Here is a 13,346-nt window from a genome sequence, read left to right on the forward strand (position 1 = left end):
GAGAACCTCCCCACCAGTCCCCCCAAACCTGTCCCCTCCTGTCCTTTCCCCTCCCCACTTGGCCCGGAAGAGGGGTGTCAGCTAATCCTAATTTTGTACTGATGGTGGCCACTCAGGCTTCGACAAATGTCCGTGTCACAGCCTGTGGGGACTCGGCAGAGGCCCCTGCGGCAGGAGGGGGTGTAGCTGCCCTGGGCGGGCACTGGAGGAGTCATTGGCTTTCCGCTGGGATATGGGCTGCTGACCTTGGAGCATTCTGGACTCTCCTCTTCCCGCAGCCCTGCCCATGCCCTGCGTCTTTCGGCCTCTGAGGCGTCCTCGCTGCGGACCCTGGACAGAGGTCCCTCCTGGGACTCCAGCAGCAGCTGAGCGCTCAGGTGTGGGGTCAAGTGCTGCCATGCAGGCAGGAATTGATACCTCTGTGCCTCAGTTTCTCCACCTGTAAAGTGGACCCGGCTGATGTGCCACCCTCTCCCACCACCATCTCCTGCCTGAGTCCCTGGCTGAGTCCCTCCCTCTCCCCAGGGTACCTGGTGGTGCCAGCAGGCGGTGGCGGCACCTTCCTGGGTGGCTTCTTTGTGAACAAGCTCAGGCTCCGGGGCTCCGCGGTCATCAAGTTCTGCCTGTTCTGCACCGTCATCAGCCTGCTGGGCATCCTCGTCTTCTCCCTCCACTGCCCTGGTGTGCCCATGGCGGGCGTCACAGCCAGCTACAGCAGGAGGTGAGGGCCAGGTGGCACCTGGATTTGAGTCGGGGCCCTGAGCACCTGTGGTCCCTGGTTGGAGGAGGAAGGGTGCAGCACTTGGGGGAGGTGGTTTTTGGAAAGGGCTACGTCGCAGGACAGCAGCAAGGGCAGCATCCACGTGAAAGTGTGCCATGCCAGCCGTCAGAAGCATCTGCGCTCAGGTCCCGGCTGTGCCCCTGGGCAGTCATATGTGTCTCTGGGCCTCAGCCCTCTGCTCTGTCAAATGGAACAGCAGCCCCAGTGTTCGGGGTCCTCAAGGCTGGTCTCTGTCAGTGATGTAGTGTCCCAGGATGCGCTCCCAGCGTTGCCGTGTGCTGGAAGTGGGAGGGGGACCTGCTGGTCAGGTGGCAATTAGGGAATATCCAAAATACATGCAGGTAGCCTGCACCTCGGCGCTGCCCTGCGGGCCCCGGGAGTGCACCTACAGACGCCGTGCAAGACCGAGAAGCACAAAGTGGTCGTTGTGGCATTATCGGAAACAACCTAAGAGTCATCAGGGTGGACGGAGTTACTATGCTGTCCTCACGATAGAGGCCCTGCCCGCAAAGGAATGGAGGAAGCTCATCCTGGGCCACTGCCAAGACACACCGTGAAGGGGGAAAAGGAAGGAGTTGGACAATGGGCATGGTGTGCTCTGATTCAAGGGAGAAGTGCAGACGTTTGTGACCGGCGGGGAGCGTGTACGTGCAGATGACTCCTGCAAACACACGGCCAGCCTGTGGCTGGAGAACCGAGGACTGGGGTGGGGCTGGGGCTGCGAGGCCGCCTTTGTGTACCTGGCGCTCGCTTGCTCTTAATGTTTGCATTTGATCCGCGTGAATGTGTTGCCTGTCCAGAAACAAATGAACTAGGGAAAGGGGCTGTGTGTCAGGCAGACGGTGCTGGGGGGCACAGAGGTACCTTCCTTGCGTGAGAAGGAAAAACCATTTTATCACCAGAAGGCAGTGCCTAGCGTGAGTGCCCAGCGTGCTGGGGGTGGTGCAAGCTTGGCAAGTTTGTAGACCCAAAATGCAGGCTGCATGGGGATGAGCCTCAAGGCTGACCCTGTGCCTGCCGGGCTCCAGCATGGCTCTGGCCTGGGCCCCACCACCCGCTTGTCCGCCTTCTGCAGCTTCCTGCCCGAAGGCCACCTGAACCTAACGGCACCCTGCAACACTGCCTGCGGCTGCCAGCCGGAGCACTACAGCCCTGTGTGTGGCTCAGACGGCCTCATGTACTTCTCGCTGTGCCATGCGGGGTGCCCTGCAGCCACTGAGATGAATGTGGATGGCCAGAAGGTGAGTGAGGCCGCTGCCTACTGCCCCGTCCTCCCCTGGACCCTGGGAAGGGGCCCCCGTGCCTTCCCCTTGTAATCGGCGCTATTGTTGGGCTTCCCAGGTGTACCGAGACTGTAGCTGTATCCCTCAGAATGTTTCCTCTGGTTTTGGCCATGCCACTGCAGGGAAATGCACTTCAACTTGTCAGAGAAAGCCCCTCCTTCTGGTTTTCATATTCGTTGTAATTTTCTTTACATTCCTCAGCAGCATTCCTGCACTAACGGCAACTCTACGGTAAGCGGGGCCGGGTGTGCGCTTGTCCAACGCTTTCCTTGCAGCACCCCGAGCAGAGCTCTGCGGATCCTGAGACGGGAGCGCTCCGGGAAACACCCAGGCCCCTGCTAAGCGGGCCTGTCACTGGTGGCGGGACAGACCCCACTGTCTCTGACCTCTGATGAGGGGCTTCTCGCTTGGGGAGGTGACGATGTGGCTGGGGGCGGGGCCAGGAGGCCGCTGGCCTGGGGGGTGACTTGGCATGCAACCCCACTTCTGTGGTGCTGACGCTGCGGTTTTCTATTGCAGATGTGTCTGTGACCCTCAGAGATCCTTTGCCCTGGGAATCCAGTGGATTGTAGTTAGAATACTAGGTACTGTGCAGTGTGAGGAAGCCATGGTCAGTTGTGCAGTGTGCTCACTGCACAAGGGCATGGGCAAGTGTCTAACCACCAAGTGGATGTGCTTCCCAGCAGGAGGCTGTGCCTGCCTGGGAAGGGTTCCATTCCCTAACTGTCCACTAGAGGGGCCCATCGTCATTTATTTGCCCAAAGGCTTTCCCTGGGAGACCATGGGAAACTCCCAGCCCCAATGCTGAATCTCCAAAGAAAGGAACATTTAAGCCCCTTTGCACCCGCTGAGAACTCCAACGGCCAGTATTCCAGGCCTCTGGGCTGCCCGCCCCCTGCCTTGCCCCCTGCCCACCGGGAATGTGGGTGCTGAGTGGGCTTCTCTCCACAGGGGGCATCCCGGGGCCCATCGCCTTCGGCTGGGTGATCGACAAGGCCTGTCTGCTGTGGCAGGACCAGTGTGGCCAGCAGGGCTCCTGCTTGGTGTACCAGAACTCGGCCATGAGCCACTACATCCTCATCATGGGGCTCCTGTACAAGGTGAGCAGGCCCAGGGGAGGGACGGAGGGTCTGCTCTGAGGGTGGCTGGGGGCTCCAGATACTCCGTCATCTTTCCGCAGCTTGGACCACAGCCCAGTACATCACAGATGTCCTCACAGCCAGTTTCTAGAAGGGGCCCTTCCCCGACTCCTCATGAGCTGGTTGTGGAGGGAGGCAGGCCGACCGCAGGGCCTCCCCCTGGGGTTCACTGTCCAGGTCCCCAGCAGCTCCTGCAAAGCCCAGGCGCAGGTGCTGCTCCCTCTCCCGCCTCCCGGGGCTGCCCCTCCGCAGTGTGGTCTTGCGTGTGCCTGGGGTGCCTGTTAACCAAAAGCTTTGCAGAAATAAGCAGCTCCTTTCATTAGAGCGGCTGGATTAGCTGGTCCGCTCCGGGCCTTGGTCTGGGGGACCAGCGGGTAGGTTGTAGCCTCTCCATGCTCAGTGCACCTTGAATTCCATTGGATCTCTTAGCCTGGCCCTCATTTTTCAAGCTAACAAACTTTCTGTTGTGACTTCTGGCATATGCTACCTGGGAGGAAGCGCAGTATTTGTGTTTGGAATTTGCCCCCGTTAGAGGATAAAGCACAAAACCTTCTAAATAGAATGCGGTCCCAGGGCCAGCTGTTCAGAGGATCTTCACGCTCTTCCTTGGGTGACAGACCCAAGAAAGTTGATCCTGCAGGAACCCCTGGCCTCAGGCTTTCCGGGAGGGAGGTTAGAGAAAGGGAAGGAGCCCAGCTGGTTCACCTCCCCTGGGATTAACAGAAAATAGGTGAGTCTGAGCAGGGCCTTGCGTGGCCCTGGAGAGAAGCAGAGTGGGTTAATTTAAAGAGAAATATACCTTGGTTTCCCCCTCATCTGAGGTTTCACTTTCCACGGTTTCAGTTACCCGAGGTCAACCACAGTCTGAATATATTAAATAGGAAATTCCAGAAGCAAACAGTTCATAACTTTTAAAGCATGTGCCATTCTGCACAGTCTGGTGAAATCTTGATCTGTCCTGCCCAGGACTCGCATTCTCCCTTTGTCCAACTTTGGAAGAAGGCAAGGTCAGCAATTATTCTGCAGGGAGCTTTGGGGATACTGGATCCTAAGGCCCAAGCCCTGTGTGATACGCCTTTCACTTTGGCATCAAATAACGGATGACTGTCTGTCAGGCGTGTCTCTGCTCAGGGAGTGGCGATGTTTGGGGAGGCCCAAAGGCATGTGTGCATCAGGAAATTGACCAAATGACTTCATAAGACATAACCTTTGTCCATCGCGTCCAGGCTGTCCACACCACCACCTGATAATCACTTAGCCGGTGTGGTTACCACATCCCCCATCACCGTATCGCAGTGCCGTGTTCCAGCCACCCTTATTTACCTAGCCGTGGCCCCAAAGCACCGGACCACTGACGCTGCCGTTCGGCTCTGCCAGCGGGAAGCCGGAGGCGCTTCCTTCATGAGAATGTGTGGTTCCTTGGCTGGGCTGAGGACCACCCTCGACTCACGCGTCCACAGGGGTCTCAGTGTCTGCGATGACGGGGCTGCTGTACGTTCCCAGGGTGTGTCTGTTGGATGCATCCCTTGTCCGGGAGCAGCAGGCTGAGAGCCCTCCACACGTAACCATCCCCCGGGCTCAGCACAGCCAGGGGGAGCCGTGTCCAGGGGGTCAGAGTTGGCCTCAGCAGCGCCTGCGTCCGTGTTAATTTTAGCGGGGGGAGCACAGTGTCTCCTTATGAACACCCTCACGTTCCACTTTGTCCCGCACCGAGTCAGAACAGCCGCACTCCCTGAATGCAGGCTCGGGGCCATCAGCCAGGCTGACGCTCCAGGAGGCACAGTGGGTGTTCCTGGCCCACGCCCAGCGTGGAAACCGTAGTGGGCACATGTACTGTGCGTGGGCACTGCGGCAGCATCTGCGCTTGGACCGTACCGCCTTTGGGGCCCACGCGGGATTCCTGCCACATCGTCCTCTCGCCCTGCAAAGTCGGTGCGGCCCCTCGTTGACAAACCAAGACCCTGAAGGTTAAGAACTGCCCATGATGGCGGCACCCGGGCTTGAATCCGGGCTGTGGTGGCGACCGGCAACCAGCAACTGGCTCTGTGTGAGGTTTCTGTGGCCGCGACGACAAACGACCGCAAATGGGGTGGCCTAGCATAGCAGAGCCAGACTCACTCACAGGTCTGACGCCAGAAGTCTGAATCAAGGTGGGGGCAGGGCTGGCTCCTTCCGCGCTCTGGCTCTGTCTGCAGCTGCGTTGGTCTTTCTCTCTGTCCCTGCCTCGTCTTCCTCTCCTTTCTCTCGTGAGGACACCAGTCATTGGATTTAGGACCCACCTTAGATCCAGGATGACATCTCAAATCCTTAATTACATTTGCAAAGGCCCTGTTTCCAAGAAAGTTCCCATTCACAGGTGTCTGGCAACATCCAACCCATGACAAGCCCCCCCAGTCCTGTGCCCCTGTTTTCAAAGGGTGTGCTTCATTCCCTCTTTAACAGTGTTGGTGTCTACGCTACAAACCGGTTATACCGGGGAGACGCTGTCAGAGCAGGATGGGTTTCTGTGGCCTGGCGAGGGCGCTGCAGGCTAGGGCAGGGGCAGGCCACCAGCGTCCAGAGGTCTGGCAGGGCTTCCAGCAAGGTCCAGTGGGCTCCTCTCTCCCCAGGTGCTGGGCGTCCTCTTCTTTGCCACAGCCTGCTGTTTATACAAGCCCCTGTCGGAGTCTTCAGATGGCCTGGAAGCTTGTCTGCCCAGCCAGTCCTCGGCCCCTGGCAGTGCCACAGATAGCCAGCTCCAGAGCAGCATCTGACCACCGCCCACGCCCACCCGGCCACAGCAAGCACTCAGCATTTCCTGATGACAGAACGGTGCCCTTGGGTGATGCAATCACATGGAAACTTCTAGTTAACCTGTGGTTTAAAGTCAGCTGTGAACTCCTGTCCCGAGCTGTACAGCCCTTCAGTGGGTGGGAGGAACTTGCACAAATATATATTTATGGACACATATTTTGCATCAGAAGATATTTATAGAATGTATTTTATACCTGATCGTGTGTGGTATGCGTGAGGGCAAGCTCTGAGGGGCTGAATCCCACTGGGAGGGTGCGGGCCTGCAACCCAAGGAAGGCTTGTGTGTCCTCAGTGAAAGCTGTGCATATCTAAATATATTTTGTATTTAAGCCTGTGTCCCCATACCGTGTGCTTTATTTCTATGAGTTTGCAGAGTTTGGTGGTCTTGCCATCCTTGGTATGGTCTTTGGGACTGTGTGCTCCAACGGAGACCGGCTCCCGCCTCCAGTTCAGCCTCAGGCTTCAAGCCTGGGTCCCCGCCCCTGACACTTCCGTGAATGACCTGAGCTCTGTCTTTGCACATTGGGACTGAGGACAGAAGTGGCCGGCAGCTGCTGTTAACACTGAAATGTGTGTGTGTGTGTGTATGTGTATGTGTATGCACGCGTGCATGGGTGCACGGGAGCCAGCACAGGCCCTCTCGTTTGCAAGGCCCTCGGACAGCCATGCCTCATCCCAGGAGGGTGGTGGGTCACGGGTGGCAGCTGCGTGGTTCCAAGGCCTGTGGAGCGGCTCTGGGGGCTGCTGGTGGCACAGACCCCAGTGGGAGAGCCCCATGGGAATGAGGGGAGATACAGGCCCTCATCCTGGTCAGTGTCCCCGGGTGATGCTCTGAGGTCAGGAGAAGGCTGGGAGGTTTGGGCACCAAGGAAAAGGCAGTTTGAGCTGCCCCATGGGATGGAGGGGCCCTGGGATGGTGGCGGTGAAAACAGCGAGCACGAGGCCAGGGTACTGGGAAGGCCATTGACCCCTCGCATCCTGTAAGATTGGGGGAGTCTGTTACCCTTCTCTGAACGTCCAGATCTGACCATGCGGTGACCAGGCCGGGCAGGACTGACGTCAGAAGTGTCGGATGTGAGGGCGGGTTTCTGCTCTGGTGGGAAGCTCCTCTCTACCCTCTGCTGATCCAGGCTTTGGCCCTTCAGCAAGGGCTGGGCCTCGAGTGACCCAGGTCAGGTCTCCAGAGGTGCTGGGAACAACAGGAGGGGTGTCGGACAGGTGACCGGGGCTGGGCACTCAGGGTGTGCACAGGACAAAGAGGCAGCCCTAGGAGGCCTGTGCGGGGCATTCCCGGGGCACCCAGCCACACACCCCTCCCCAGTGGCTGCATCTTGTGTGACCACAATGAGGGTCGCACCGTGAGCCGCGTGGGCAGGTGTGTCTAGTGCTTTGCCGTTTACTACGCGTGCAGGTGATCAGGCTGCAGAGCTGCTCCCTGGAACCTGGAACCCCTCATGCCATGCCCACCACCCTCCCAGGCATCCCTGCCCCTGTGCGCACTGAGCCAGTCCCCATCTGCAACGTGGCTGCCTCGAGAATGCTACCTGCAGGAGTCGTCCAGTGTGGGACCTTTGGGATTGGAGTGTTCACTCAGCACTGTGCCAAGACCCACCCCAGAGGCTGCAGTGTGGTTGGAGATTCCCACGCGTCTGCTCTTGGATTCCTTCTGTAGTGAGGACCCCACCCCACTCCAGGGCCTCCCCTTCCCTCGGTCACCTGGTTGACCTCACAGAAAGGAAGTGGAGCCCCAGAGGCATGAGGGTGCTGGCCCACCGACTCTTGTCTTCACAGTCTTCAGATCAGGCAGGGGCAACCCTGGCCACGTGCTGAGTGGCAGCGTGGGCTCCTGGAACCCCAAGGGGGACTCAGCCCAAGTGACAGGTAGGGTCACGGGGCAGGCCCAGGAGCCACAGAGGCACCATCCAGGCACCTTGCACATCTTCGTGCAGTGTTTGCCGACAGGAGGGGTTTGCCGAGCACCTCTGCCAGGCTCCATTCCAGGTGCTGGAGAGACAGTGGCACCAGGCCAACACGAGGTCCTCTTCTCCAGAACTGATGGAAAGGGGTGGATACAGGGTTCCCTACAGGGAGGCCGGGGGCGCCATTAGGGCAGTCAGGGAAGGCTTCTCAGAGGTGATGTGCTGAGACCTCAGGAGGGGATGAACATTTTAGGTAAAAAACAAACAAAAACAAGTGCCAGGGTCCTGAGGCAGGAACAAGCCAAAAGGCCCAGGGAGAAAATGGAAACAGTCCCGGCCCTGGTAATGGGCAGGGCGTCGGCTGTGTTTTAGAAAGCCTTTATCCACTTTATGCCTAAGCGGGTCATGCCCACGGGTCCCTGCTGTCATTCACTTTCCTCCTCCATGCATCAAGAGCTGACTCCTTCTGTATCGTATGGCGGTTGTGATGGACGCTCCCAAACTTAGCCACACCCCCTGCAAGAGCTGTCGGGAAAGTGCCCTTTAGGCAGAGTTGGGGAACTAGAGTCACGCACACGCACGTGTGTGGGGCCAGATCATCCTCTGATTGTGCCACTGCACTCTAGCCTGGGTGGCAGCATAAGACTTTCGCAAAATAATCAGAAGAATTGAATCCAGAATGTAAGAAGAATTCCTACAACCCAGCAATTAAAGGATGATCCAATTTAAAAATGGGCAAAGGATTTGAATTTTATTTCATCACAAAAGACAACGAGCCCAGGAGAAGATGCTCAAGATTTTCCCAGACACCCAGGAAAGTGCAAACCAAAGCCACAGTGCTGACTGCATCAAAAACAAAAAGCAAACAAACAAATGAAACCAGAAAACGACAAGTCGTGGAGAACTTGGAATCCTCACACACTGTGGGTGGGAATGGAAAATGGAAAAATGGCACAGCTACTTTGGAAAACAGTTTGGCGGTTCATCAAAAAGTTAACCATGGAATTAGCAGAAGACCCAGCAATTCCATTACCTAGGTATCTACCCAAGAGAAATGAAAGCATGTGTCCACATAAAGACAAGCATACAAGGGTTCACGGCAACATTGCTCCTAATAGTCCAAAAGTGAACCAGCCTGAATGTCACCTGGCTGATGAGTAGGTAAATCAACATGGGCTGACCACACGGTGGGTCTCGCTTGGCCGTCAATCAGACGTGTTTTGTGATTCTTTTATAAGAAATGCCTGGAATGGACCCATCTGTAGAGACAGAAAATGGACTAGTGATTCCAGGGGCTGGGGGAAGGCGAGGTGGGAGCGACTGTCATGGGTGCAGGGCATCTTGGTGCAGTGATGAAATGTTCCGGAGTTAGATAATGTTGATGGTTGCACAACTCTGTGAACAGCTTAAAACACCAAATTGTACGCTTTAAAAGGTGAATATTTGGGGATGTGACTTATATCTCCGTAAAGCTATTATTAAATCCATCCATCCATGCATTCGTCGCTGACTGCCTGCCCTGTGCTTTCACTCCTGTAGACCCTGGAGATATGTTGGTGTATCTGTGTCTATTCCATAACCTTCTGGTGTCTGTTCCATAACCGCAGCTCTGCCAGGAGAGCATGTGTGGGCCCCATGTTCAGAGGCACCCCAACTCCCTCCCCGCTCACTTCCTTAGGATGACGGGAAGCAAGAAGGGGGCGTAGAGACCTACACTCCAACCCCACTGAGGCAGATGATATTTTCCAACAACAGCCACAATACGTCCCATTCCCTCTGCTGGAGGTGGGGTCTGTGCACCCTCTCTTTGACCCTGGCAGGCGACTGGGACTGCCTCGTGGCAGAGGTGACACAGCTTCTACTGTCAGTGCCTTCTGGGCACGCTCGCCGTGGGAACCCAGTGCCACGCTGTGAGGAAGCCCAGACCATGGGAGCCCTGGCTCTGTGCACCAGCTCTCAGGCCGAGTTCGCCGTGATGGGGGTGCCGTCTTGGGTGCTCCAGTCCCCAGCTGGGCTCTCTGTGCCCACTCCCCTTGTAGGGGAGGGAATCAGCCCTTCCCACTAGCCACACCTGCAGATTTGGAAAGGAAAGAAGTAATGATGCTGTGTTAAGCCTGAGGGCCTCTGCTGTCAGTAAAGGCTTGAAGGAAAGTGAGGCAAGGGTTGACGGAAGCTGGAGGAAGGGAAAGCCTCAGAGGACAGGAACAGTAGGTTATGCAGCGCTAGGCCTGCGGGGACACAGAGGCAGAGAATGTGCAGATGCCCCGGCGAGTAGCGACTCCAGGCGGGAACACCAGCAGGCTGTGCATAAGGAGGAGAAGAGAGGGTTTTGTTTCTTTTCTTTTTTTTTTTTTTTTTTTTTTGAGACGGAGTCTCGCTGTGTCGCCCAGGCTAGAGCGCAGTGGCCGGATCTCAGCTCACTGCAAGCTCCGCCTCCCGGGTTCACGCCATTCTCCTGCCTCAGCCTCCCGAGTAGCTGGGACTACAGGCGCCCGCCACCTCGCCCGGCTAGTTTTTTGTATTTTTTAGTAGAGACGGGGTTTCACCGTGTTAGCCAGGATGGTCTCGAACTCCCGACCTCGTGATCCGCCCGTCTCGGCCTCCCAAAGTGCTGGGATTACAGGCTTGAGCCACCGCGCCCGGCCTCGTTTCTTAACCTTAGTTTTCAAGCAAAATTTAGATAAAATTAAAGAAGCCAGGACTTAACAGAATTTAAAAGAAAGCTGTTGACAGTGCCAAGTGCTGATGAAGGCTCGGGTAGCTGGAACGCTCACCCGTCGCTGGTGGATGTGGAGAACAATACGGCTGCTCAAGAACCCAGCTCTACGGTTTACTATAAAGTTAGACCCGCACCTTCTTATAACACAGAAATTCCACTCCTAGAGAAATTATGTTCACACAACATCTTATACACAATGTTTTTTATAGCGCAATTCTTTTTTTTTTTTTTTTTTTTTTTGAGACTGGGTCTTGCTCTGTCGCCCAGGCTGGAGTGCAGTGGTGCAATCTCAGCTCGCTGCAGCCTCTTACTCCCGGGTTCAAGCAAATTTTCACAATCATCAACAAAATTGGAAACCACCCAAATGTCCTCTGGGGCTTGAAAGGATCGTCACACAGCCACGCACTGGACTCAGCCGTGAAGGGAGGCACTGTTAATATGCGACAGGGACGAACCTGGGAGGCACCATGCTGAGCAAAAGAACCAGACCCAAGAGGCTAGTAGTGTATGGTTTCATTTACACGACAGCTTCCAAAAGGCAAAGCTGCAGGGATGGAGAGGAGACCAGCTGCTGCCAGGGGCTGGGGTGGAAAGGAAAGTGTGGCTTTTGAAAGTAGCCTGGGGCTGGGCAGGGAGGCTCACACCCATAATGCCAGCACTTTGGGAGGCCGAGGCAGGCAGATCACTTGAGATCAGGAGTTCGAGACCAGCCTGGCCAACATGATGAAATCCCATCTCTACTAAAAATGCAAAAATTAGCAGGGCTTGGTGGTGCCTGCCTATAATCCCAGCTACTCCAGAGGCTGAGGCAGGAGAATCACTTGAACCTGGGAAGCAGAGGCTGCAGCGAGCCGAGATCACACCACTGCACTCCAGCCTGGGCAACAGAGCAAGACTCCATCTCAGGCAAACAAGAAAGTAGCATGGCGGAGGTGCTCTGGGTCATGAAGCGATCTGTGTCCTGACGGTGGGCATGGGTCCAAAATTTGACACATACATGTGTCAAATTCCTTTTTTTTTCCTTTTTTTTTTTTTTTTTTTTTTTGATACAGGTTCTCACTCAGCCACTCAGGTTGGAGTGCAGTGGTACAATCATGGCTCACTGAAGCCTTGATCTCCTGGTCTCAAGTGATCTTCCCACCTCAGCCTCCCAGGTAGCTGGGACTACAGGCATTCACCACCACACCCAGGTAATTTTTATATTTTTTGTAGATATGGTGTCTTGCTATGTTGCCCGGGCTGGTTTTGAACTCCTGAGTTCAAGCAGTCCTCCTGCCTCGGCCTCCCAAAGTGCTGGGATTACAGGTGTGAGCCACCAGGCCTGGTTTATAGAATCACTTCTTACAATCCAGTTTTACTGCACAGTGGCTTAAAAAATAAAATCAAAAACACTGTTTTTCATTCCAAGATTCTCCAGGTGGCAAAGGATCCTTAAATTAATGAAAGGATGTCAGGCTCAGACGACAGCAGCAGCAGAGGGTCTAAGGAGGGAGTGAAGGGTGTGGCCCTAAACTCCTCTGTTAAAACAGCAGAAAAATTTCAGGCAATTATTCATAGACTCTCTCAAATAAAGGAAAGGTCTGCCGTGGATCTTGAGGGTATACCTTAAAGACGCTCTACACGAAACACGGAGTTTCTAAGAATCTTCAGGGAAGTGTTCCAGGGCAACCCCCAGGAAGCCCCCAGGAGAGGAGGACTTGTCTTGACAAGATTTGTAGATCGAGATTTGGGCTGATGGGGTGAACCCGAGGAACATCCATAGGAACCACCATGTTTTCATAATGACTGAGTTGAACGTTCATAGAAACTGCTGCTGTATTTGCAATTTCATTTCCCAGCACCCTCTGCTGGCGTAGAGAGATTGCAGTTGAGTCCCGCGTGCTGACTCTGTGTCATGAAACCTGCTAGGCCCACTTTTGGGCAGATGCCGTGGGATTTCTACATAAACAGCCATGTCATCTGTGAAGAGGGAGAGTTTTTATTTCTTCCTCTCCAATCTATATTCCTTTCATTTCTTTTTCTTGCCTTATTGCACTGGCTGGAACCTCCAGTACAATGTCAAATAGGAGTGGTGAGAGAAGGCATCCTTTACGTGTTCCTCGCCTTAGGAGAAAACAGTCCACCACTCAGTGTGAAGTGTGATGTTAGCTGCATGTATTTTTTTTAATAGAAGCCCTTTATCAGTTAAAGAGGTTCCCCTTCTATTTCTAGTTTGCTGACAGTTTTTTTTTTTAAACCGTAAATGGGTGTTGAGCTTCGATGGCCGTTTCTGAGTCTGTTGACACAACCCTGCAGTAGATCTTCTTCAGTGCTGATGTGGCAGATTGCGCTGGTCACTTTCGGAATGTTAGGCCTGCCCCCACTCCGGGGTAAACCACACTTAATCATGGGCTATGCTTTTAAATATTGCTGGATTCAATTTCTGGTGTTGTGTTAAGGATTTTTGTGTCTATATTCATGAAAGATATTGGTGTCTAGTTTTATTTTCTTGTACTGTCTTTATCTGGTTCTGGTATATGGGTAATGCTGGCTTCATAAAATCACTTGGGAAATGTTTCATCCTCTTTGTGTTTTTCCAGACAGGGTCTCACTCTGTCACCTGGGCTGGAGTACAGTGGCATGAACACGCCTCACTGTAGGCTCACCCTCCCCGGGCTCAAGGCTCAGCTGATCCTCCCACTTCAGCATCCTGAGTAGCTGGGACTATAGGCA

General features: G+C 54.9%; 1 protein-coding gene across 3 annotated transcripts in view; it reads left to right on the forward strand.

Annotated features, from left to right (window-relative positions):
• The window catches only part of SLCO4A1 (solute carrier organic anion transporter family member 4A1), a 29,856-nt gene extending 23,531 nt beyond the window's left edge, over positions 1–6,325 (forward strand). For 2 of the 3 annotated variants that reach the window (XM_001087895.5, XM_077952147.1), the window contains exons 7-12: positions 526–721; positions 1,857–2,022; positions 2,123–2,295; positions 2,584–2,648; positions 3,016–3,164; positions 5,813–6,325. In XM_001087895.5, the coding sequence (XP_001087895.3) occupies positions 526–721; positions 1,857–2,022; positions 2,123–2,295; positions 2,584–2,648; positions 3,016–3,164; positions 5,813–5,956 (893 nt within the window). In that variant the 3' untranslated portion in view covers positions 5,957–6,325. Of the gene's footprint in view, positions 1–525; positions 722–1,856; positions 2,023–2,122; positions 2,556–2,583; positions 2,649–3,015; positions 3,165–5,812 lie in introns of those variants that run through there. The other variant, XM_077952148.1, reaches the window with a different exon arrangement.
• Positions 6,326–13,346: the final 7,021 nt, after the last annotated feature.

This window comes from Macaca mulatta, chromosome 10 (assembly GCF_049350105.2).
Source record: "Macaca mulatta isolate MMU2019108-1 chromosome 10, T2T-MMU8v2.0, whole genome shotgun sequence".
Lineage (NCBI taxonomy): Eukaryota > Metazoa > Chordata > Mammalia > Primates > Cercopithecidae > Macaca > Macaca mulatta.